This window comes from Scylla paramamosain, chromosome 31, assembly GCF_035594125.1.
Source record: "Scylla paramamosain isolate STU-SP2022 chromosome 31, ASM3559412v1, whole genome shotgun sequence".
Taxonomy (NCBI): domain Eukaryota; kingdom Metazoa; phylum Arthropoda; class Malacostraca; order Decapoda; family Portunidae; genus Scylla; species Scylla paramamosain.
The window spans coordinates 11461317-11484253 of NC_087181.1; the positions used below are offsets into that span (position 1 = coordinate 11461317).

Here is a 22937-nt window from a genome sequence, read left to right on the forward strand (position 1 = left end):
CAACAGGTATGCTACTGCACGCTTTCCCGTCTACATTACCATTCCTTTTGTCAGTTTTTGGATTCAGTCGAGTTTCGCGATTGAATTCAGTAGCGGGTCGTGAATCTGAGCAGCAAGAGAAGGCAGGAGAGTGTCGCGGGAGTGTCTGGAGCGTTGCGCATGGCGTGCTTCACCTCAATCAACAAGAACCATTAGGACAATTATTCCCGTGAAGGCAGATTATGTACAGCCACTGAATGCCTGGAGCGTCTGCGCGTGCTGTCTGGCTGGCTGGCTGGATGGATGGCTGGATGGCTGGCTGGCTGAATGGCTGGATGGCTGGCTGGCTGGTTGGCTGGCTGGCTGGTTGTCGCAAAGAAAACGGACACAAACAAAAATAGGAGCACTGGAACAAAACAACGAAGCGCCGTCACATTTCTTGCCTTTCAGTGTGTGACTTCTTCCCTTCAACCTTACTCGTCGCAAGGAAGCGACGGTTTTCTTGTTTGGCCTGTTTTTCTGTACCTGCTTTTGTTCACTTTAATGCACCGATAAAGCGTCTCGACCCGGAATCACGAAGGAGGCGCTGTAGAGACGCATGGGTTGGGTGAAAGTTCATATATACCCTTACCTAACGGGGAGGGCGCTGGAGGTCACTGTCTGTAGTAGGAAGAGGGTATAAATATGGTTTGTGAAAATTTTCCTTCTGCGACTTCATCGGTGTGTTGTGTGGGTTGTATAGGGTAAAGAGGAGCTGCCTGAAGGTGACGGATGTATAAGGGAGTTCCTGGAAATGTTCTGGTTGTCTTCTTCAGCGACTTCTGCAGGAGGTGGTGACTAAGGTTGGGTCTGTAGGGAGGTTGTTAGGGAAGAGCTGCTTGTAGGAGATGGTGAGTGTGTAGGAGAGTTTCTGGAGGGATTCTTCTTCTTCTTCTTCTTCTTCTTCTTCTTCTTTTTCTTCTTCTTCTTCTTCTTCCACTTCTTCAGAGCTGACTGTACGTAGAAGGTGAAGGGTATGTTGGGAAATTTCTAGAGGGATTCCTCCTTCTCCTCCTCCCCTTCTGCAGCTCCTTCATGTAGTGTAGGCAGTCTCTACAGGAGGGTCACCGGGAAACAATTGTCTGTAGGAGGCGAGAGCAGCCAGTACATAGGACAGTTCCTGGTGCACGCTTTCCCAGGGCGTCTTCTGCTGCAGGGCGTGGGTGATAGCGGTGACGGCGTGCGGGAAGTGCAGAGGCGTGTCTGGATCCTCGGGGTCAGGTCCCAGCATGAGGTGTGTGGTGAAGGACCGCCCCACGCCTCGAGGTCCCAGAAGTCCCCGCTCTAAGTTCGCCAGCCACCACAGCCGCTGCTCCACCTGCCTGGCTCAGTGGAAAGGTAGTGCATTGGTCAGACGTGGTTGTGCATTGAAAGGGTAACAGTCATACGTGCAGTGAATGGGTGACTGTTGTGCATTGAAAGGATGACTGCATTGAAGAAAGGGTGACACTTATACATTGAAGGAAAGGTGACGGTACACTGATCAGACCTTGTTATGCAGTGAAGAAAGGGCAGCAGTCATACGTAAAGTGAAGAAAGGGTGACTGTTATGCACTGAAAGGGTGACGGTATATTGGTCACACCCTTCTATACATTGAAGAAAGGGTGACACTTGTACAATGAAGGAAGAATGACGGTGCATTGATCAGACCTTGTTATGCAATGAAGAGAGGGTAAGTCATACGTACAGTGAAAGGGTGATTGTTATGCATTGAAAGGGTGACGGTATATTGGCCACATCTTGCTATACCATGAAGAAAGAGTGACACTTGTACATAGGTGACGGTGTATTGATGACATATCACGCATTGAAGAAAGGGTGGCTGTATTGATCACACCGTACCAGCTGACCAAAGGGTGATACTGATAAGCTGCAAGAAGATTATGATCCGCGAAGATATGAAATGATGTGAAGTGATATGTGCGTGTAGTAACATGACCCTTGTGGTAAAGCAGTAATTGATAACGCACTGGTTGACATGGCAAAAAAAGCACTAAGGAGTTAAAAGAGAAATAAAGAAGATGAAGAAAACCCTATAGAAAATACAAGTAAACATTGAGAAACACACTTGCAGCAAAACAACATAATAACCTGACGAAGAACGAAGTATTACGCAGTTAAACCAAAAAAAAAAAAAGCTATTGAAAGTAAAAAATAAACACTAAAACACACCTACACCAACCTACTTACCTACCTACCTACCTACAGACACACACACACACACACACACACACACACACACACACACCACATCGTTAGCAAAGATCATATCACAAAACAAGAGGGAATAGAATGAAATAATAACGCCAATACCAATCCTTAGCTCTCCTTATCTTCCACCGTCACGTCGCGTCCGGAGCGTCACGTGACACAACACTGGGCTGCGTTTTTATACACGGCGTTATACAATGAGTTATACGTAGCGTTAGTATTATGCCAGCTTGACTTGGTTCCTTATACGAAGACAAAACATGAGAAGTCAAATGAAGACCTAAAAGGAGTCTTGTTTACCATCTGGGGTTCCATAAAATAAGTGAGGTGTACTAAAGACCTTTGCGGAGTCCTTCCTATTTCCTGTGATCCCATGCACGTGAGGAACCCATTGAAGACCTTGAGGAACTCCTGCCTATCTACTCTGCTCTCATAAACGAAGAGAAATAAGTGAAGAGTCAATAAAAGACGCTGGAGAATTCCTATCTACTATTTGTAGTCATATTTACGAGGACAAACACATGAGAAGCCAATGAAAGACCTTGAGGAACGCCTGCCTACCTCCTGTGATCCTATAAACGAAGACAAATAAGTGAGGAGTCAGTAAAAGACACTGAGGAATACCTATCTACTTTTTGTGGTCCTGTTTACGAAGACAAACACATGAGAAGCTAATGAAAGACCCTGAGGAATGCCTGTCTACCTCCTGTGGTCCTCGCCGGGGTAGTGCTGCGGGTAGGGCCTCACGTAGAAGGGGCGGGTCTTGTACCAGCCGTCTAGCACCGTCAGCATGTCCTCCAGTTTGAGGATCTCCTTCTCGATGGCGTCTGTTGGGAGATACAGGTGTTGTGAATGTTGTGGAACCTCAAGTCATATTCGAAGAGGGACATCCCAAGATACTTCTCCAACTCTGATTAATAATTTTAGCCTTTCTTCTTTGGGGACAAGCACGTCAGTGGGCCTTTTTTCATATTAATGTTGTTGCCCCTGCCCAATACCCGTCTTACATAAAAAAGAACAAAATAAGGGAAGCTGCAAGAAGCCATCAAAACTACACGTGAAACTAAGTACTTTTAAACTGCGGATTATGCTAGACACAGTAAACTGCGTCCTGTTGTCTTCTTGTGTTTTCTTTTGTTTCTTTGTGTGTTTTTTTTTTTTTTTTTTTTGGTGTGTATCCTTGTGTTCCTTTTGTGTTCCCTTCTATTTTCCTCTTTTTTTTTTTCGGTTTCATTGTGCCTTCTGTGTTCCTTTGTTTTCATACATTCTCCTATGTCTTCTTGTATTTCGTTTGTGTTCCTTTGTGCTCTCCTGTGTTTCCTTGTGTTAGTTTGTGTTCCTTTGTGTTGCTCGTGGACAAGCGCAGTGGCGGCTCACTTAAAGAGGTACGAGCGACAGGCGCCGTGTACGTGACGTCCCCAAAGACCCTGCACGTGAACACTTCTGCTGCTGCTGCTGTCATCACGTGCACCGCCAATACAAGGCCCGTACTCTTCAGTAACTCCAAGTACGTGCAGTTTGGGGATTACACGTACTTGCACCCCTGTTTACTTGCACATATGGCTTTGTTTGCCTCACGTGCGCCATCAGAACTCTCAATGTAAGGCACGTAATATCTACCAACTCAATGCACGTGTATTCAGAAGTTTACACGTATTTGCACGTCTGTTTACTGCACATACGGTTTTGCTTGCTTCACGTGCGCTCTCAGGACACTCAATACAAAGCACCTGATCTACTTCTTTGCCTTCACGTGCGTAGATAGTTATTACACGAGCACTTTGGTAACTACACGTGTTTTTTTACATACACGACATGGACTCTTGACTCAAACCACGTAATCTATTCGTGCATGTATAAGCCAGCACGTGCACTTATATACTTGTTCCTTACACGTATAGTCTGATAAGTGCCTGTGCTTGTGTAATATCACGTGGCCTGGCATAAAGCGCGTAATCTCTTTGTTTGTAACACGTGCACTCATATCTTGCACATGAATATTTTATAATGGCACGTGAATGTTGAAAGTTGCACGTAACCATTTCCTGGATCACCTGCCCTCGTGCACGTGTCATGTTATTACTTTGCTGCACGTGAGTTTGGACAAGCACGTGGCAAATTTGTTCTTTTTTCTTTCGTTTTATCTTCTTTTCCTTTATCTTCTTTAGCTTCTTGTTTTGCTCTTATTCTTCTTGTTCTTGTTCTCGTTCTTATTAGTATACTATTATCGTTCTTTTTTTTTTCTCTCTTCCTTATTCCTCTTCTTATTTTTTTTTTGTTGTTGTTGTTCTTCTCCTCCTCCTCCTCCTCCTTCTCCTTCTCCTCCTCCTTTTCTTTAATCGTATAGTAAATGTATGGAATAAACTTCCTGCAGAAATTGTGAACAGCAATACTATTGAATCATTCAAAAATAAAATAGACAAATATTTAAAAGCAAATCCCCAACAAGCTCTCTTCTTGTCCGAATAATTACTAAATTCACTAATAAACTCTTATTCACCAGTTTTAATATAACTTGTATTAACTTTCAGATAGGCGTATAGAGTTCACCGTAGGGTGAATAGTAGAACTTCCTTTCATCCTTTCCTATGAAAATTTCCATGTCAGTTTTTCCATACTGCATGGTACTTTTCCCAACTATTTCCATGCCAGCGCAAGCTGGAGGGAGTGGTGGGTGGGGAGGAGCCTTCTGCTATGCTGTCCTGTCTCCCTTCCCTGTAGCTAGTTAGAAGTAGTTACCAAACAGCCTTGCAAAGACCAAAAGGTCTGTTGCTGTTTGGCTTTCCTTTGTATTCCTTTGTATTCCTTTGTATTCCTCCTCCTCCTCCTCCTCCTCCTCCTCCTGCTTTTCTTCTTCCTCCTCCTCTTCTATGACGCAGTTATTTCTCACTCTATCTCGTGTTCTGTTATTTTTTTTCTTCTTTCTTTTTTTTTTTTTTTTATCAGACATGAACACTTTTCCAGGAATTCTGACGGTGTATAGAGAGAAGGGGAGAAGGAGAGGGGAGGGGGAGATGGGGAGAGGGAAAGGGATGAGGGGAAGAAAAGAGGAGGGATGAAAGAGGGTGGGAAGGGGGAGGGAAGGGATAGGATGAGGGGAAGACAAGAGGATGAAAGAAAGGAAAGAAAGGGAATAAAAGAAAGAGTGAAGAGGAAGGAAAGATAAGGAAGGAAATTAATGGAGAAGAACTGGGAATGAAAGAAAGAGGAATTACAGGAAGTAAAAGAAAAAAAAAGAAATGAAAGAGAAAAAGAATGAAGGAGGAAAAGAAAAGATAGTGATTTAAAAACGAGTAAAAACGAAATAAATAGAATGAAAATAATGGTGAAAGAAGAACAAAGGAGACGAGTAACTGAAAACTAACGAAGAAGGGAGAGAAAGAAAGATAGAAGGACAAGAAAGAAGGGAAGAGGAGGGAAATAAGGACGACATTAAGAGAAAAAGAAGGAAAGAAAGAATAAGGGGATGAAAAGGAAAGAGGAAATAGAGATAAAAGTAAAAGAAGAAACAGGAGGTGGTGACGAAAAAGAGGAAAGAGAGAGAGAGATAGGAAAGAAGAGAGACAAGGGAAGAGAGAAAGGATAAAAAGATGGAAAGGTGATAAGAAATAGAGATAAAAATAAAGGCAGAAGAAACAGAAGGAGGTGACAAATAAAAAGGAAGGGAGAGAGAAAGAGAGAGAGGAAAGGAAGAGGAAGACAAGAAGAGAGAAAGAAAGGATAAAAAAATGGAGAAGAAAGGTAACACAGACAAAACTGGAAGAAGGGAGAGACAAAAACTATATAAGGGCAAAGAAAAAGAAAAAGAAGAAAAACAAGAGAAAAAGGAAAGAACTATAAGAAAAACGGAGAAGAAAATGAGATAGAAACAAAAATAAAGAAAGAAGAGGCAGAACAAAATAAGAAGAAAGAAAAAGACAAAAAAAAAACTGTGATAGAACAGAAACAAAGCTGAAGGAAAGAAAACCAGAACAACACAAAAAGAAAGAAAAGAAAAGAAAAGAAAACAAGAAAATATGGAGAAGAAACACGAGCCAGAGACAAAATTGAAGAAAGGAGAGACAGAGAACAAGAAAATAAGTGCAAAGGGAGACCAAACGAGACGAAAGGGAAGGGAGAGAGAGAGAGAGAGAGAGAGAGAGAGAGAGAGAGAGAGAGAGAGAGAGAGAGAGAGAGAGAGAGAGAGAGAGAGAGAGAGAGATAAGGGCCGGAGAGAGACGTAGACAGAGAGGGAGGGAAGGCAGGACGTGAAGGGAGAGAGTGGAGGGAGGGAGGGAAGGGAAGGGGGGTGAGCTTATTGATCTGACCGCCTCTGCACGTCGGATATGAAGGAACCCTCCCTCCCTCCTTCCCTTCTTCCTTCCCTCCTTCCCTCCCTTCCGCAAACCTTCACCTGATGCACATGGCAGTTTGTATGTGTGTGTGTGTGTGTGTTGTAGTGGTAGCGGTAATAGTAGTAGTAGTGGTAGTAGTAGTAGTAGTAGTAGTAACTGTTGTTGTTGTTGTTGTTGCTGTTGTTGTTGTTATTGTTGTTGTTGTTGTTGTTGTTGTTGTTGTTTTTAAATTACAAAAATAAAGAGGGATTAGAAAAGGAGGAGGAGGAGGAGGAGGAGGAGGAGAGGGAATGGAGAAGAGGAGGAAAAGGAAATCATCAGGAGGAAGAGCAGAAGGATGAAACAGGGGAACAGGAAGGAGATAATGAGAAGAATAGGAGAAGCAGGAAGAGGAGGAGGAAGAATTTGTTAATTAGACACATGCTTTGTGTTCCTGTTGTGTCTTCTGGACCGAAAACGAGGAGAAGGAGGAGGAGCAGGAAGAGGAAGAGAAGGAGGAGGAGGAGGAGGAGGAGGAGGAGGAGGAGGAGGAGGAGGAGGAGGAGGAGGTGTACAAGGAAACGAAAGTACATGAATAACAAGAACAACAACAATAACAACTTCGATTACTATAACTACTACTACTACTACTACTACTACTACTACTACTACTACTACTACTACTACTACTACTACTACTACCAACACCAACTGATCTATCGCTGTTTGCCTTTCCTTCGTGTTCCTTTCCATTACCACTACCACCACCACCACAACAACAACAACAACAACAACAACAACAACAACAACAACAACAACAACAACAACAACAACAACAAACAAAGATGACGACTCATGCAATAGAACGTGACCTTACCAAACACACATACACACACACACACACACACACACACACACTTCGCCAACAATTTTCTTCACCTATTGAGAGAGAGAGAGAGAGAGAGAGAGAGAGAGAGAGAGAGAGAGAGAGAGAGAGAGAGAGAGAGAGAGAGAGACGTGCTCGGATTTTGTGACCTCCGTTATATAATTTTGCAGGAGGCGTGGTGAGGGGAGCGAGGGAGAGGGAGAGAGAGAGGGGAAGTGCGTGCGTCGAGGCGTTTTGGATGTGAGGGTTGCTGGGGACGAGAGAGAGAGAGAGAGAGAGAGAGAGAGAGAGAGAGAGAGAGAGAGAGAGAGAGAGAGAGAGAGAGAGAGAGAGCGCAGTCAGACTCATTCTCTCTCTATCTCTCTTTAACTTCACATTACAAACACATCTAACCACACACACACACACACACACACACACACACACACACACACACACACACACACACAATACTCTATATGGAAGAAACAAAGGAGAGAAAATGTACAAATCTTCCCTATAACTACGAAGAGAAAGGGTAAAAATAACTGACCCTCCCTGTAGAGTTAAAGGGAAGCAGAGTGTACCTTCAACATCTTCCCTTTGATTTGGTTTGGTCCTTCTAATTAATAACCATTCTGAGATCTTTCTTCCTGCTCCACAGTCATCTCTGAGCATTACACTGGTTAAAATTTGCTGAATCCATGACTTTAATTCCCTTTGTTTTCTTACTTATCGATGCCTGTTAAGATTTCGTTGCTTTCAGTACAGTGAGGTGGTGGATATCGCAGTGAATTTGGACTCAGAACAGCTTAACGTCACGTAGGTATTTGTATGGTTCCTTTATGAAACTAACGCCGCATTTATAAAGAGTCACATAAATTAGTCTTCCCTTATTGACACAAAGGGAATCATCTGAAATACCCTCTCTTACTCCCTTAAAGTCACAAAAACAAGTGTCTCCCTTTAATTTAACCTTGGAATACCTTCTCTCTCACCCTTCACATAAAAAAAATCATCCTATTTATAAGGATACATAAAAGCGAAACAATTTTTTTTCCTATAGATACAAAGGAAATCAGATCACACCTTTAATTAAACCCTAAAATACCTATTCTTTCACCCTTTATAGAATCTAACACATTATTTATAAAGAGATATCAAACTAAACAGATTTTCCCTAGAGACACAAAGCCAATCAAATCATACCTTTAATTAAATCCAGGTGTCTATTATAGGAACCCCCCCTAACACCATATATAATAAAAGGACCAGAAAATAAGTACCATAACCTACCTTCCTTATAGACCAAAAGAGAATCTACCACCTTTAATAACACGTCCAAACACCTTTACGGCAGGTAGCTATAAGTACGAAGGTCGCGTCAGGTGCGTGTCTATATGACTGCCTGTTTGTCTACCATCACGCCCTGCCTTACGGTATCCCAGGAGGCAGGCAGACAGGCAGGCAGGCAAGCAGGCAGGCAGGCAGGCAGAGAGAGTGAGGCTCTAATGAAAATCGATATAATGAAAGTGTTCTCGCTTGCTCGTCTCCTCATGTAGGGAACCAAGGAGGAGCAAGGAGCGAAGGAATAGAGTGAGGCGCTGCAGAGAAGTGGTGGTGAAGTGTACTGGGGAAGGTAACTGAGTGAGAAGGGAAAGATCCTAGTTCCTGTAGCGTTATGGTTAGAGTTGGTGTGATTTGAAGGACTTAAAGAGTTGAAAATATTGAAAATACTGAATTTCTGTGGAGTTAAAGACATGATTTGTTTGATTTAAGAGGGAGTGAGTTCAAAATAAGGCTGACCATAGGGACAACCAAAAGAACAAAACAAAACAAAAAGGACAGACTTCAAAATGAGAACAAGACAGTAATCAGGATACAACAAGAAATAATGAGTTCAGACTTGAAAAATCTAACTTCAACAAAGAGATAAGAAGAAATTGGTTCTCAAATAGAGTGGTAGATGAATGGAATGGACCTAGTGATCAGGTTGTTAGTGCTGAGTCATTCGGGAGCTTTAAAAGAAGATTGGAGGAATTTATGGAGGGGAACGATAAGTGGAACTAGGCAGGGTTACTTAATACAGGGACTGCCACGTGTAGGCCCGATGACTTCTTGCAACTTTCCTTATGTTGTTGTGTTGTTTTAGACTATCAGACACTCCAATACTCACCGAGGATTCCCGTGAAGTTGTGTCCTGAATTGGCGAGGGAGGCAGAGTGACCCCTGAGGAACTCTTGCCAGCCGTTGTACAGGTCTCCACTCAGCTCACTCAGCACCAGGGGCGGCACCTCGCTCTCGCTCAGTACCAGTAGCGTTGCCCCCACCAGGGACGCTGAAGGGGAGAAAAAAAAGATGCAGGGAAATTTGGAACATTTTTGAAGTATCGTGTTTTTGAGAAGTTTCGAAGTTCTTGAAGAATTTGAGAGTTCTTCAGAGGTTTGGAAGTTTCTGACTTAACCAGAAATGGAGTTTTTTTTTATTTATTTATTTATTTTTTGCGAATTTTAAAGGTTTTTAAAATCTTGGAAGGTTTGAGTAATTTTAAGTTGTTGGGGTAGACTCAGAAAAAAAAAAGCTATCGGAAAAAAAAAAACTGATAAGAAAATAGTATTTTTGAGAGAGAGAAAAGTTATCGAAGAGAAATGAAAACTATCGGTAAGAAAGAGAAGTAGTAAAAAAAGGGAAACCTGTCGAAAAAAAAAGAAAAATTATTGACAAAAAGAGAAACAGTCGGAAAGAACAAGAAATCTATCGGAAAAAAAACAAGAAAACTTATTGAATGAAAAGAAAGAAAAAAATTATCGTAATAAGAATAAGAGTGAGAAGCCTTGGGGGTCACAGCATGCAAGTGGTTGACTGAGGCAAGGTAAAGAGATAAGCGTCTTGTGTTCTGGCATCACACCTTTTATGACAGTCTTATCACTTAGACGGGGAGAAATTGGAGGTTTATGACTGTACTACCTTGGCTCTCCTCCTCCTCCTTCTCTCTCTCTCTCTCTCTCTCTCTCTCTCTCTCTCTCTCTCTCCTCTCTCTCTCTCTCTCTCTCTCTCTCTCTCTCTCTCTCTCTACTCATTCCCTCTCACCAGTCATCCTTCATTCATCCTTCACTCATCATCACCTCTCCTCACCACTCACCCACACCACTCATCCCTCTTACATCCTCTCTCTCTCTCTCTCTCTCTCTCTCTCTCTCTCTCTCTCTCTCTCTCTCTCTCTCTCTCTCTCTCTCTCTCTCTCTCTCTCTCTCTCTCTCTCTCTCTCTCACCATCCATACCACTCATCACCATTCATCTCTCACCTCTCTTCTCTCACCTCTCATTATCAAACCTCTCTCTCACCACTCCCTCTCACCATCCCAATACTCACTGATCATGTGCGTCCACTCCATGGTGGGGTCCAGAAGGCGGGTGTAGGCGTCGAAGTCGTCATACTGAGAGTGCCTGAGGGAGTAGGTTCTCTTCTGCAGCGCCACACGCCCACCACAAGGGCAGAGGATGGTTCATTAGCATACCACTCGTAAAAAAACAGTACATTTGTGTCCCATGCGTAAAGAAAACGGTGATTAAGGATTCTACTCGTAAGGAAAACTGTACTTAAGGATTCTACTGGTGAGGAAAACAGTGATTAATGATTCTACTCGTGAGGGAAACAGCACTTAAAGTTTCTACTCATAAGAAAAACAGTAAAAAAAAAGAGAAGCATAAAAAAAAAGAGGTCGGGGAAAGAAAAGTTACCGAATAGAATCAGGTGAGGAGAAAGTAAGCATGGGAAAACTTAGGTGAGGGGAAATCCAGGTGAGGTGAAGGGAATCTAAGTCAGGTGAGGGAACATCCAAGAAAGGAAAAAAAAAAAAAAACAGGTAAAAAGGAAAGAGAAAGAAAGAACAAGGTAAAGGAAAATACTATGAAAACATTAGATGAGGGAACACAAAGCTGAGATGAGGGGAATATTAGATAAGGGGAAAAGAGGAGGAATATTGAGTGAAGGAATATACAGGTGAGGTGAGGGGACAAGCAGGTGAGATGAGGGGATGGACAAGTGAGGTGAGGGGAAGTGAGGGGAAAGAGAGGGGGAGTGAGGGGATGTGAGGGGAGAAGGTCAAGAGAGGCTTTCTATATTGGTGTATATTGATCTTATCCTCATTCAGAATGTCGATATTTGGTTCCTTTCCTTCCCTCCCTCCTTCCTTTCCTTCATTCCTTTCCTCCCTCCTTCCTTTCTTTCATTCCTTCCCTTCCTTCTTTATTCCTCCATTCTTTCATCCTTTATCTTACTCGTAACTGTTTTTCTTATTCACTTTCAGTTTTTCCTTCATTCCTTCCCTTTTTCCTTCCTTTCCTTTCCTTTCTTCATTTTTTATTCTTTATCTTTCTCATAATTGCTTTTCTCTCTTACTCGCTTTTCTTTTCCTTCATTCTTTCATTTTTCCTTCCTTTCCTTCATCCTTTCATCCTTTAGTTTTTTTTCTTAACTGCTTTTATCTCAGTCACTTTCCTTTCCTTTATTTTTCCATTCTCATTTCTCTTTTATCTTTCTCTCATCCCTTCCTTTCTTTTCTTTCTTTTTACAATTACTTTTCTCTCACTCCCTTCTTTCCTTTCACTATTTTCCACTTTTCTTCCATTCTTCGTTCCTTATTTCCCTTTTTATCCTTCTCTCCCTCCTTCCTTCCTTCCTTACCTTTCTCTTTCTACCATTCCCTTCTTTCCTTCATTTACCACTCACTTTGCTTATCCCTCTATTTCCCATTCCTTCTTCTTCATTACTCTTTATTGCGTTCCTCTCTCTCTTCTCCCATCCCTCCCTCCATTCCCTCATGCTTTCCTGCCCTTCCTTTCATCATGCATTCATCACTCAAGACACTTATCCTTTAATTTTTGTCGACTGCTTTTTCACTCTGCGGGGACCAGCACTTCAGTGAGCCTTTTTTTTTTCTTTTGTTATAAGTTTGATGTCCTTGGTGCCCCTTCTACATAAAAAAAATAAAAAAAATAAATAAAATAAATAAATAAGATACGTGTCTTACCCAGTTTGACCCCACGGCGGCGAAGTGGGCAGAGGGCACCCCACGCTGCGCCGTGAAGCTGACGAAATCGCTGCCTGACCCCAGATTGTAAAAATAGACATCTGCAAGAGAGAGAGAGAGAGAGAGAGAGAGAGAGAGAGAGAGAGAGAGAGAGAGAAAGAGATTAATGACAGATTAAACACACTAAATGAATAATGATAAATTTAATACAGAATACAAATAGATTACAAAGATTGTCAGTCAGTCAGTGTGAATGAGGAGAAGCTTTCAGTGTGTGTGTGTGTGTGTGTGTGTGTGTGTGTGTGTGTGTGTGTGTGTGTGTGTGTGTGTGTGTGTGTGTGTGTGTGTGTGTGTGTGTGTGTGTGTGTTTGTGTGTGTGTGTGTGTGTGGAGATGTTAAGACAGACTAGAATAACAGCGAGAGAGGAAAAAAATACAAGAACAAGAAAATATGACATGGCGAAAGAAACAGGCCATAGAGACAGAGACAAGATCGAGAGACTAGAAAGAGAAAGCGACAGGGAGAAAAGGAGACAGCCAGAGAGATAGGAGGAGACAGAGAGAGAGGCAAAGGAAGACAACCAGAGAGAGAGAGAGAGAGAGAGAGAGACAAGAAACAGACAGAGCAGAAACAGACACAGAAACAAAAGACAGACAAACCAAAAAGCAAACATAAAAACATACACACAAAAAATAAATAAATAAATAAACAAAAACAAAACCACACGAAAAAGAACCCCCCTCCTCACAAATTAACCGACAAACCAAGCCTTACCATTATTGCCAAAAGGATCTGAGAGTCTCCAACCATCCCGCGCGTCTATCTTTCTCTTCTTATTTCCTGCGGGCCACCACACCTGGCTGGCCGCCTCCCGTATTGCCTCACGCAGGGCTGGCGACGCGCTCACCCTCATGGCCCCCGTCCCCTGCAGCAAGGCGTCCACACCCAGGTAGGCGAAGAGAGACGACTCCACCCACCACGGATGAAGCTGAGGGATGATTGAAAGATTTGTGAAGAAAGAAAAGAAGGAGAATAGTTGGTTAGGTAGTGAGTTAGTTAAGTAATTAGGTTAATAGATAGATAGATAGATAGATAGATAGATAGGTTGATACATAGTAAGTAGATGATTTTGTTAGCTAGATTAGTTAATTCGATCGCTCATTCGTTCGTTTGTAATTGAGTTACTACGTTAGTTAGATACATAGACAGATAAATAAATAGATAGATAGACAGGTAGCTAGACAGATAGATACATGGATAGATAGATAGATAGATAAATGCATTGGTAAATACGTAGACAGATTGATAAATACATAGATAGACATAACAGAGCGAACGAATTTGGATACCGATGGATTTTCGATGTGTGACTCAAATATTGTGTGGAGGGGCGAGGCAAAACAAGTTTATCCATCAAGGTTGTGTTTGTGAAGCAGGGGGAGGGAAGAGAGAGAGAGAGAGAGAGAGAGAGAGAGAGAGAGAGAGAGAGAGAGAGAGAGAGAGAGAGAGAGAGAGAGAGAGAGAGAGAGAGAGGTTATATGGTGCAGAAAGAAACATACATACTGGTGGGGAAACAAACAAACAGAAAGACAAACATACACACAAACACTCACAAACACAGCAAAACAAACACAAACACACACAAACATACACAAAAACACACAAACACAACCAAACAAACACACAAACACACACACAAACATAGCCAAACATAGCCAAACAAACACATAAATACTCTACACGACACACACACACACACACACACACACATACACACACACACACGCACAGTACCTGAAATCCAAACAGACGGAGAGACAAACTAACAGAAATCCCAACAGGCAGAAGTAGACTAACAGACAGACAAACAAAAACACAAACAAACAGACACAGACGTACCCACACACACACACACACACACACAAGCCAACGCCACAAACCTGCGTGAATTCAGTGGAGCCGACCCAGCCATCCTCTCCCGCGGCCCAGGCAGAGAAGACCACCTTCCTCTGAGTTCCCCGCGGCAGGTAACTCTTGGCAAGGGCGTCACTCAGGGCCAGCAACGCCCCCAAACCCGCGCCGGAGTGCTGGCCGCCTTGTAGGGACCCGTAGTGGCAGCCGACCATCACCACTCTGGGTATAAATGAAGGGTTAGTTTGGTTGCAGTCCCATTCAGTGTCAGACTCTGGAACTCCCTGTCTGCTTCTGTTTTTCGCTTTCTTTGATTTGGATTCTTTCAAAAGGGAGGTTTTAAGATACGTCACATATTTTGGGTAGTGATTCTGTTACTTTAAGGATTGGCGCCTCAGTGGGCATTTTATTTATTTATTTATTTTTGTTGCCCTTGGTCAGTACCTCTCCTACATACGAAATTAAAAGATGGATAAATAGATAGACAAACAGACAGACATAGATAGACAGATAGATAGATAGAAAAGACAAACATACAGGCAAACAAACAGATAAACACACAAAGGTTTCGTTAATCCATTACAAAATAGCATCACACCCAGCAAACATCCCAATACCCAGCCCTCGTGAACAGAACCCACACCAAAACACCCAAACCTGACCCACCTGGCCTCGTCGGACGCTGGCATAGTGGCGTGGATGTTCTTCACCTCTCGACGCTCCATCACATTATTCACAGTGACAGTCAAGTTAGCGACCTCAGCACCAGGAGCCCAAGAACCTCCTAGGGTGTAATTAGCAGCCAGCCCGCCAGCCCAGCCCACGGGTACGTCAGGGCCAGTCACTAAGGCCAGAAGCTCCCGTGCCGTGTCCGCGCTTATGGTTTGTGCAGGGATGGAAGGCAAGGACTGCGCCGCCTTCCCTGCGCTGTGAGAGTCGAAGGAAAATCAGGTTTAATCAAGTTTAATTAATAGTTGGGAGTTTGTGGTGTTTTTCGGTGTGACTTTCTATGTGTGTTCTGTTGGGTGTTGGGTAATGGTATATGTTAAGTGACTCACTCATTTATTCACTCATTCATTCATCCATTCATCCATTCCGTCACATTACGTAAGGGAAACAACTCGCTCACTCTCTCACTCTCGCACTCCCTCACTCACGCATCCTTACTTTCCTTCCTCACTCATGCACTTCCTCACTCAAACACTCACTCACCAACCCAGTTATCCTCTCCCTCCCTCCCTCCCTTCTTCACGCACCGGTACACGTGGGGCAGGCTGGGCAGGAAGGGCGTGGAGGGGTCCCCGGGCGTGGTGCTCAGTGACTCCCACAGAACGCCGTCATCGGGAAGCCCTGTGCCATTGGGGTAAGGCTCGCCGCCCCGCCTGTCCCCGCGCTTGTCCTCAGGATCAGGATAGAGAAGCACAGCCGACGCGCCCGCCTGCACTGCATTCCGTACCTGTTCAAAATTAGGGAGTTATGTATGTAAATTATCTTAACGTGTTAATTTCGATTTATTTGTTTTTTTGGGGGAAAAATATAATGTCTTTTTCAAATCGTGATGCACACAATGGAGAGATCAGCAATTTACTAGAGTGTACCAGTAAAAGGGATGAAAGATCGGGAATACTGGTTAACTCTTGCATTAGGGAAGTGGAGAGAATAGGAAGTGCAGTGGGACCGTTCTTGATTTTGTTTGTATTGTCTCGCATGTTCAGTAAACTCGGTGTGTGATATCTAGATGCCAGAGTCAGTCAACCCATCAGTCTCGCCTCCCACACCTATCTTGGCCACGGCGTTCAGTTTGTCTAAGATGAGAAAGATGGAGTCAGTAGAAGGCAGAAATAAAAGGAAATTGTCTCTCATATTCCCTTCAGTATCCTTGTGTCGAATAAGTCTATTAGTTTCATCAGTCTAGTCTCTCACACCCACCTTGGCCCCGGCATTCAGTTTGCCCAGGCGGAGGAGGAAGATGGAACCTTTGAGCAAAATCTTCCGTGACTGTATGATGCTGAGGTCTTCCCGCAGCCCGTAGTGGCCGTACACGAGCTGTCCCGAGGCCACTCCTGCCGGGCTGCAGAAGGGATGGGGATGTCAGCATAAAGACGTCAATATTTTAGAGTTATTTTTACATTGGTAATCGCTGTGCTTTGATATGAAGTGTTAACATAAAACATCAATATTTTATAGTTTTTATTGATTATTATTGTTGTACTTTGTCATGTGTGTGTCTCACGAGTACAGTTTAATCCTAACTTTACATAAACCAGACTTTACTAACCTTCTATCTAAACATGACCTAAAACTAACCTAACCTAACTAAATCTAACCAAATCAAACCTCACTTCAACTCACTTCACCTAACCAAACCAAACTAAATCTCATCAAAGCTAATCAAACCTAGTAAACAAACGTAAACTGACCTGTCCTAACCTAAGACCCATCTACCTTCACCCAACCTAACCAAACCAAACCTCATCTAACCTCACAAACCAAACCTAACCAAACCTCATCAAACCAAGCCAACTCAAACCTAACCCTACCTAACCAAACCTCACCCAACCTCACCTCACCTCACCTAAATGCACTGAAGGGGGAAGAGTGCAGTTCCTCAGGTATTGGGTTGAGCAGCTTGGTGGTTCCATTGGTGTAGGCAATCTCGATGGTGTTGGGCCGCTGTCTTGAAGGGAGGGAAGGGAGGCGCGTCAGACGAGTAATTAATCCAGAATGGGTATTGATTCTCCGCTTGTCTCCGTGTTACTTTGCATGACAAGGGACGAAGCGTGTGTGTGTGTGTGTGTGTGTGTGTGTGTGTGTGTGTGTGTGTGTGTGTGTGTGTGTGTGTGTGTGTGTGTTTTAGAATGACAGAGAGGTAGGTAGATAGATAGATAGATTGGTTGACTGATTGATATATAGATGGATTGAGTGATAAGTAGATAGATAGATAGATAGGTATGAAGGTAACTAGGTAAGCAGGTAGAGATAGAGAGACGAAGAAACAGAGACAGACAGAGATAAACAGACAGGCATACAAGCAAATAAAAAGACAGAAAAACAGAAAAAAAGAGAGAGAGAGAAAGAGAAAAAACACATTTTATCCCGTATACCCTTTCACTCACACACTCCAATACCAAGCACTCACTCACTCACTCACTCACTCACTCACTCACTCACTCACTCACACACTTAACCAACCAACCAATAAACCATCCACTCAGTCACACTCGAGTACCAACCAGCCCCTCACTCACTCACTCACTCACGCAATCAACTTTCCCCTCTCCTCAGGTTGCACTCACGGGTCAGGCCTGGAGAGATCGACAGTGAAGGTGGTGGTGCTTGTCTCCAGGCCCTGCTCCCGCCACTCCCCTTCCACCATCGTCGCCAGTAAGTCTGAGCCAACCCCGGACAGTTTTCTGAAAGCACGTACAGTTAGGGTCAGAAGTCACGTGAGAAATTATAGAAATCCCCTTTATTATTCCTGCAATGCTTTCGTGTCTTAATTTCTTAGTCCTCTAATCTGGTGAGTATATGCACTGTCTATGAACGCTAAATTGAGGGAGGGGGACATACAAAAGCAGTTCCAGAGTTGACCAGTAAAACGAATGAAAGATTGGGAATACTAGTTAACTCTTGCATTAGGGAGGTGGACAGAATAAGGATACGATAAAGTATAAAGCCTTGTGCGACCCTTTAACAGTATTACCTCATGTAGTCCTTGATGAGAGAGGGACGCAGGTGAGACAGCAATGGGTGTGAGTGGTTGTAGTCACTCCTGGGCGCCGGCACGATCATGTTGATAGGGTAGTGGGGGCAGGAGACAGCCCATACCCACCCCATCCACATGCCTAGGCCAGCACTCACCAGGCACATCAACACCTGCAATGCGGCGCAGTAGTTAGCACTGTGCCTCGTGTGACTGAAGACCAGGCTACGCCAAGAGACACTGCTTGAAAACAAAACTTGAAAACTGTTTGAAAAATACTTTGGAAACATTCTGGAAACAATTTACAAACATTTCGGAAATATTTTGCAAGCATTTTGGAAACAATTTGGAAACCTATTGCCTTTGAAAACAATTCTAATGAGAGAGCAAAACGTTAATGAAGACGACCCTTATTTAGAAGCTTGCATGGGTGACCTCCTTGCAGACTGAATGACCTGGAAAAAGTTTAACAATCTGGTTGCCTTTCTCCTGCAAGTCCTAATAACTTGGATTCAGTATTACTTATTCTGGGCGGGTCGTTAGGCATTGATAGGCAGCAGGAGTCTGTACAAACACCGGCAGAGAGAGAGAGAGAGAGAGAGAGAGAGAGAGAGAGAGAGAGAGAGAGCAATGGTAAAATGAACAACTGGCGTGTATCTTTCCCAACTCCGCACAGAACACTGATAGAGGATTGTGTTGATGTAGTGAAGGGTAAGGGAGGGTTGAAGAGGGTACAGCAGGAGCGATTTGTAAGGACCAGTGTAGATTTAAAAGGTGGAGGGAAAAAGTTGTGTGGACCAGGTGTTTGGTGTGATGTGATACGTGTGTGTGTGTGTGTGTGTGTGAAGTGTTTAACGAAAGTTTATTCATGGGTATGTTTATTTACGAAGCAAGTTAGTCATTCGTTCATTTTTTCACTTATTAATTGGTTCATTCACTCATTCTTTCTTTCAGTCATTCATGAATTCATTTAGTCAGTCCTTCAGTTAGTTAGATAGTTAGGTAGATAGATAGCCAGTTAGTTCGTTAGCTACCACCACCACTACTACCACTACTACTACTACTACTACTACTACTACTACTACTACTACTTTCACACCACCACCACTACAACCACCCACACCAACAGCCCCACTACCATTAGCATTCCCATCATCGTTCTGTGGCATATGGCAAGGGGACAGAGAACGTTTACCAACACCCAACACGCCCACACGCAAGAGAAAACCTGTTTGTGCCCCTCCCGTCTAGACATGAACGTTTACTCACCATGACCGCAGCTACCCTGGTCTGGGCTGGTCTGGTGAGACGGGAGGGATGCGTGCGCTGTTTGGTAATGATGGTGACTGCGCTGCTGGTCCCCTCTGCGCCCCTGTCCCCGCCTTCGTCATCCTCGTCGTCGCTACCCCCGGATCGCCAGCGGGTGTAGCTTTCCATGGTCACAGCTGTCCCCTCCTTCCCCGCCTGGCCTCCCTCGGGCACTCACCAACTCACCAGCTTGTCATGTCGTCAGTTCACCAGCTCATGTCACCGCGGTCTTGAATCCTCAGCCTGAATGCTAAGTGGGGAGAAAAAAAATTGTCTTAGTTTTGTTTGTGATTTTCGTTGCTGATTCTGAAGGAAGAGAAGGAAGGATTGTTATATGTTAGCTCCGTTTTGAATTGGTGTCATTAATTAAGCTTGTTTGTCTGAAATGGATTAATCTGACTTGTTTAAAATTTACCTTAGTCATACACCTCTTAATACGTATTCAATAACAAACCACACCTGAACCTTATACTTCGCAACGTCGTGTTAATTACAGGTGAATATGACACAATACCACCTGTACACGTCCCACAAGCAAGTTTATTTCATAATTCATTCCACGTGGCTGATACGTTCCACCTGATCACTGTTCTTTTCCTATGACTCAGTGCCTGAATTATTTCCTGTGGCGTGGATGTACCGTAGGAATGCATGCGAGTTTTTTTTATTTATTTATTTTCTTCCTTACGTCATTATTATTTCCTATTATGAATCTTGGTTTGGCTGTATTGTGACGGGTATCTATAAATCATTAGCGTTCTTTCTTTTTTCCTTCTTTCCTTCTTCCTTTCATCCAGCCGTTCTCTTTCATTCTTTCAAATGTGATACGTTCTTTTTTTCTTTCTTCCTTCCTTTCCTTCTTTGGTTTGTTTGGTCTGTTTTTTCTTTCTTTTCCTTCTTTCTTCTTCTTTTTTTTCAAGCATATGATAAACTTTCCTTTTTCCTTCCTTCCTTTCTTCCTTTCTTTGATTTCCCGGGCAGCTCTCTATCTTCCTTTCCTTCTTCCTTTCCTTCTTCTTTCCTTCTTTCTTTTCCCTCACAGTTATCTTTCCTTCTTCCCTCCTTGCTTCCTTCCTTCTTTCTTTCTTTCTTTTTGTTTCTTTCTTTTACCTCACAGTTCTCTTTCCTCCTTCCTTCCTTCCTTTCTTTCCTTTCCTTCCTTCTCTCTTTCTTTCGCCTCGCAGTTCTCTTTCTTTGTCCGTCTTCTCTCCTCCCTTTCTCTCTTCCGTGTGCTTGGCAGTTCAAAACTCAACATCAATCAAAGGAATAAAAAAAGAAAGACGAGGAAGAAGGAAACAATCAATGCTGAGGTGTACGTGATCATGCACGCGTGTTGAGCTGTGTGTGTGTGTGTGTGTGTGTGTGTGGTTCCTACCGGCACCTCACCCTCGCCCTTGACCCTCGCACAGTAATCATCGGCACACGCCGCCGTGACTCCGCCTCCCCTTGTCCATTTAGATTCCTTGCACATCTTGGGGTTTGTGAGTCTCGTATACATGCGTCACTACTCTCGTGTTCTATATCGTTCTACCACACTGCTACATTGTTCTAAGATACTGTTACGTTGTGTTTACTGTCTCTTTTGCATCGTCCTTACTACACTACTAAGCTGGTGCTATTTTAATGTCACTTTTGCACTATCACACTGTTCTACCGCATTTCCATATTGTCTCTACCAAATTACTGTACTGTAATCATCTTAAATATAACTTTTATGTCAGTATTTTACTTCCTAATCGCATTGTCACGTACCGCACTCAGAACACATGCCTACCACACTGCCATTCCACCACACTACCACACCACCGCATTACACCGTCACGCACCGCCACACTCCCGTATCATCATGCACTATCACTGTCACTCCGTCACTCCCACACACACACACACACACACACACACAGCAATGACACACTATTGGCAACACTCTCTATTCATATATTGTGTAACATGAGAATCTTCCTGAAATGCCCATCCTCTCTCTCTCTCTCTCTCCCTCTCTCTCTCTCTCTCTCTCTCTCTCTCTCTCTCTCTCTCTCTCTCTCTAGGAATGGGAGACGAAATGTTTCCTAAAGTTTTACATCGTCATTTTCTTTTTCTTTTTTTTTCCCTCACTAGTGCGTTCAGTTGAAGTATTGCCTTTCGTCCTCACCGGGTTATAGAAGAGAGGAATCGTGTCTGTTTTGCTCCTTCGGTGCCTGTCCGTCTGTGTGTGTATGCGTGTGTATGTGCGGACAGCAACTCAAGGCAGGCCCCCACGCAGGCTCTGAACAGTGGCGGGGGTAAGCACATGTCCTGCCGCGTCGCACTCAACGTAGCGCCGCGGCTCACACACACCGTCACTCGCTCACTCGCTTTACTGGTCGGGGTTACTGTGAAGATTTCCCACAAAGACTCAAGGGCGCCGCACCATTCCCACTGTGAGCGAAAACTTGTGGGATGGTGACTGCTGTTGAAACGCTCTGCTCTCTCACGACGACTATTTTCAAAGGCCACACAGATAATCAGACGAGTTCTCAAGAGTGTTTCTCCTGTCGATAATGAAGGAATCTTGTTAATCTGCCACTATAAACACAAAAAAAAAAAAAAAACACTCTTTAAAACCCGTGTCACCTCAAGCAGAATATTTTGAAAGTAGTGGAGGTGCGGCCAGAAGTGTTTCAGAATATTATCTTACAGAGTCGCCGGCACGAGGCTTGGCGCTGTGTTGTGTGAGTTCCCGCAGGTGATTATCCACACTCACGTGCACGGGAGGGATAAATAAAGGAAAATGACACGAAATTACCCACTTAGAACGAATACCTCTTGCTGACTCGCCCTCTATAATTCACCTTTATATTTACGAAATGGTCTGAGCGGCAACAGTCCACAGGAACACAGCAGCGGCAGCAGGTAACACAGAGACCCGGCACATTACAGCCCACACCACCACTAAGACGTCTTGGCGAGGCAGTACACGTCCTCTCCTCCTCTATACTCAATGTCCTACTACACCTCACATTCACCCTCAACTCTATTCAACGTTATCAAACTCGCAGTGTGGTAATTAGCAGGTAGACTAACGCTGCTGTATACCTGTAGGGGTGAATGAGGGCCAGACACGCGAGACATCTAGAGGAATGCGTAGAGCGACCCTCACACACACCTGGCCAGTCCCTCCTTGCAGGTAATCCTTGTATATACCTCCAGGTGATCACGCCCTTCGCCTCATGTGCCCCCGGTGGCTGCGTGTCGTTACAAACTGGCGCATGTCACTGCCATGCTTCACTGTGCACTGTTAAACTCACTGTACCTTACTTTCATTCACCACAGTGGGCAGACCAGCAGACACTGGTAAGACGCAGCGAGGACTGACTAGAATTGAAACCACCCGCGCTCCTCTCACCACACACACACACACACACAGACACACACACAGACTGACTGACCGGCCTCGCATCACGGAGTTGGTTAATATGCTGCTGAAAGGAACAAAACCGGTATGCATGTGTCAGGGATATTGCTCGTCAAGGGTACACTGGTCCCTTCACTCAGACATCCACTGCTGCTGTCCCCGTGTTTGTTTCTGCGACCT

The 22937-nt window shown here is 43.9% G+C and overlaps 1 protein-coding gene across 7 annotated transcripts in view; it reads right to left on the minus strand.

Annotated features, from left to right (window-relative positions):
- Positions 1–22789, minus strand: part of LOC135116500 (aminopeptidase NAALADL1-like) — a 23530-nt gene extending 741 nt beyond the window's left edge. The window contains exons 1-15 of one of the 7 annotated variants that reach the window (XM_064034009.1): positions 22656–22789; positions 19325–19613; positions 18056–18228; positions 17649–17765; positions 16928–17029; positions 16282–16423; positions 15609–15808; positions 15019–15279; positions 14382–14574; positions 13216–13429; positions 12442–12542; positions 10782–10875; positions 9585–9746; positions 2934–3057; positions 1–1340 (exon numbers count right to left, since the gene is read on the minus strand). The exon at positions 1–1340 is cut by the window's left edge and continues 741 nt beyond it. In XM_064034009.1, coding sequence (XP_063890079.1) covers positions 1052–1340; positions 2934–3057; positions 9585–9746; positions 10782–10875; positions 12442–12542; positions 13216–13429; positions 14382–14574; positions 15019–15279; positions 15609–15808; positions 16282–16423; positions 16928–17029; positions 17649–17765; positions 18056–18228; positions 19325–19492 — 2340 coding nt within the window. In that variant the 5' untranslated portion in view covers positions 19493–19613; positions 22656–22789 and the 3' untranslated portion in view covers positions 1–1051. Of the gene's footprint in view, positions 1341–2933; positions 3058–9584; positions 9747–10781; positions 10876–12441; positions 12543–13215; positions 13430–14381; positions 14575–15018; positions 15280–15608; positions 15809–16281; positions 16424–16927; positions 17030–17648; positions 17766–18055; positions 18229–19324; positions 19614–21115; positions 21296–21515; positions 21888–22194; positions 22408–22438 lie in introns of those variants that run through there. The other 6 variants (XM_064034005.1, XM_064034010.1, XM_064034008.1 and 3 more) reach the window with 6 other exon arrangements.
- Positions 22790–22937: the final 148 nt, after the last annotated feature.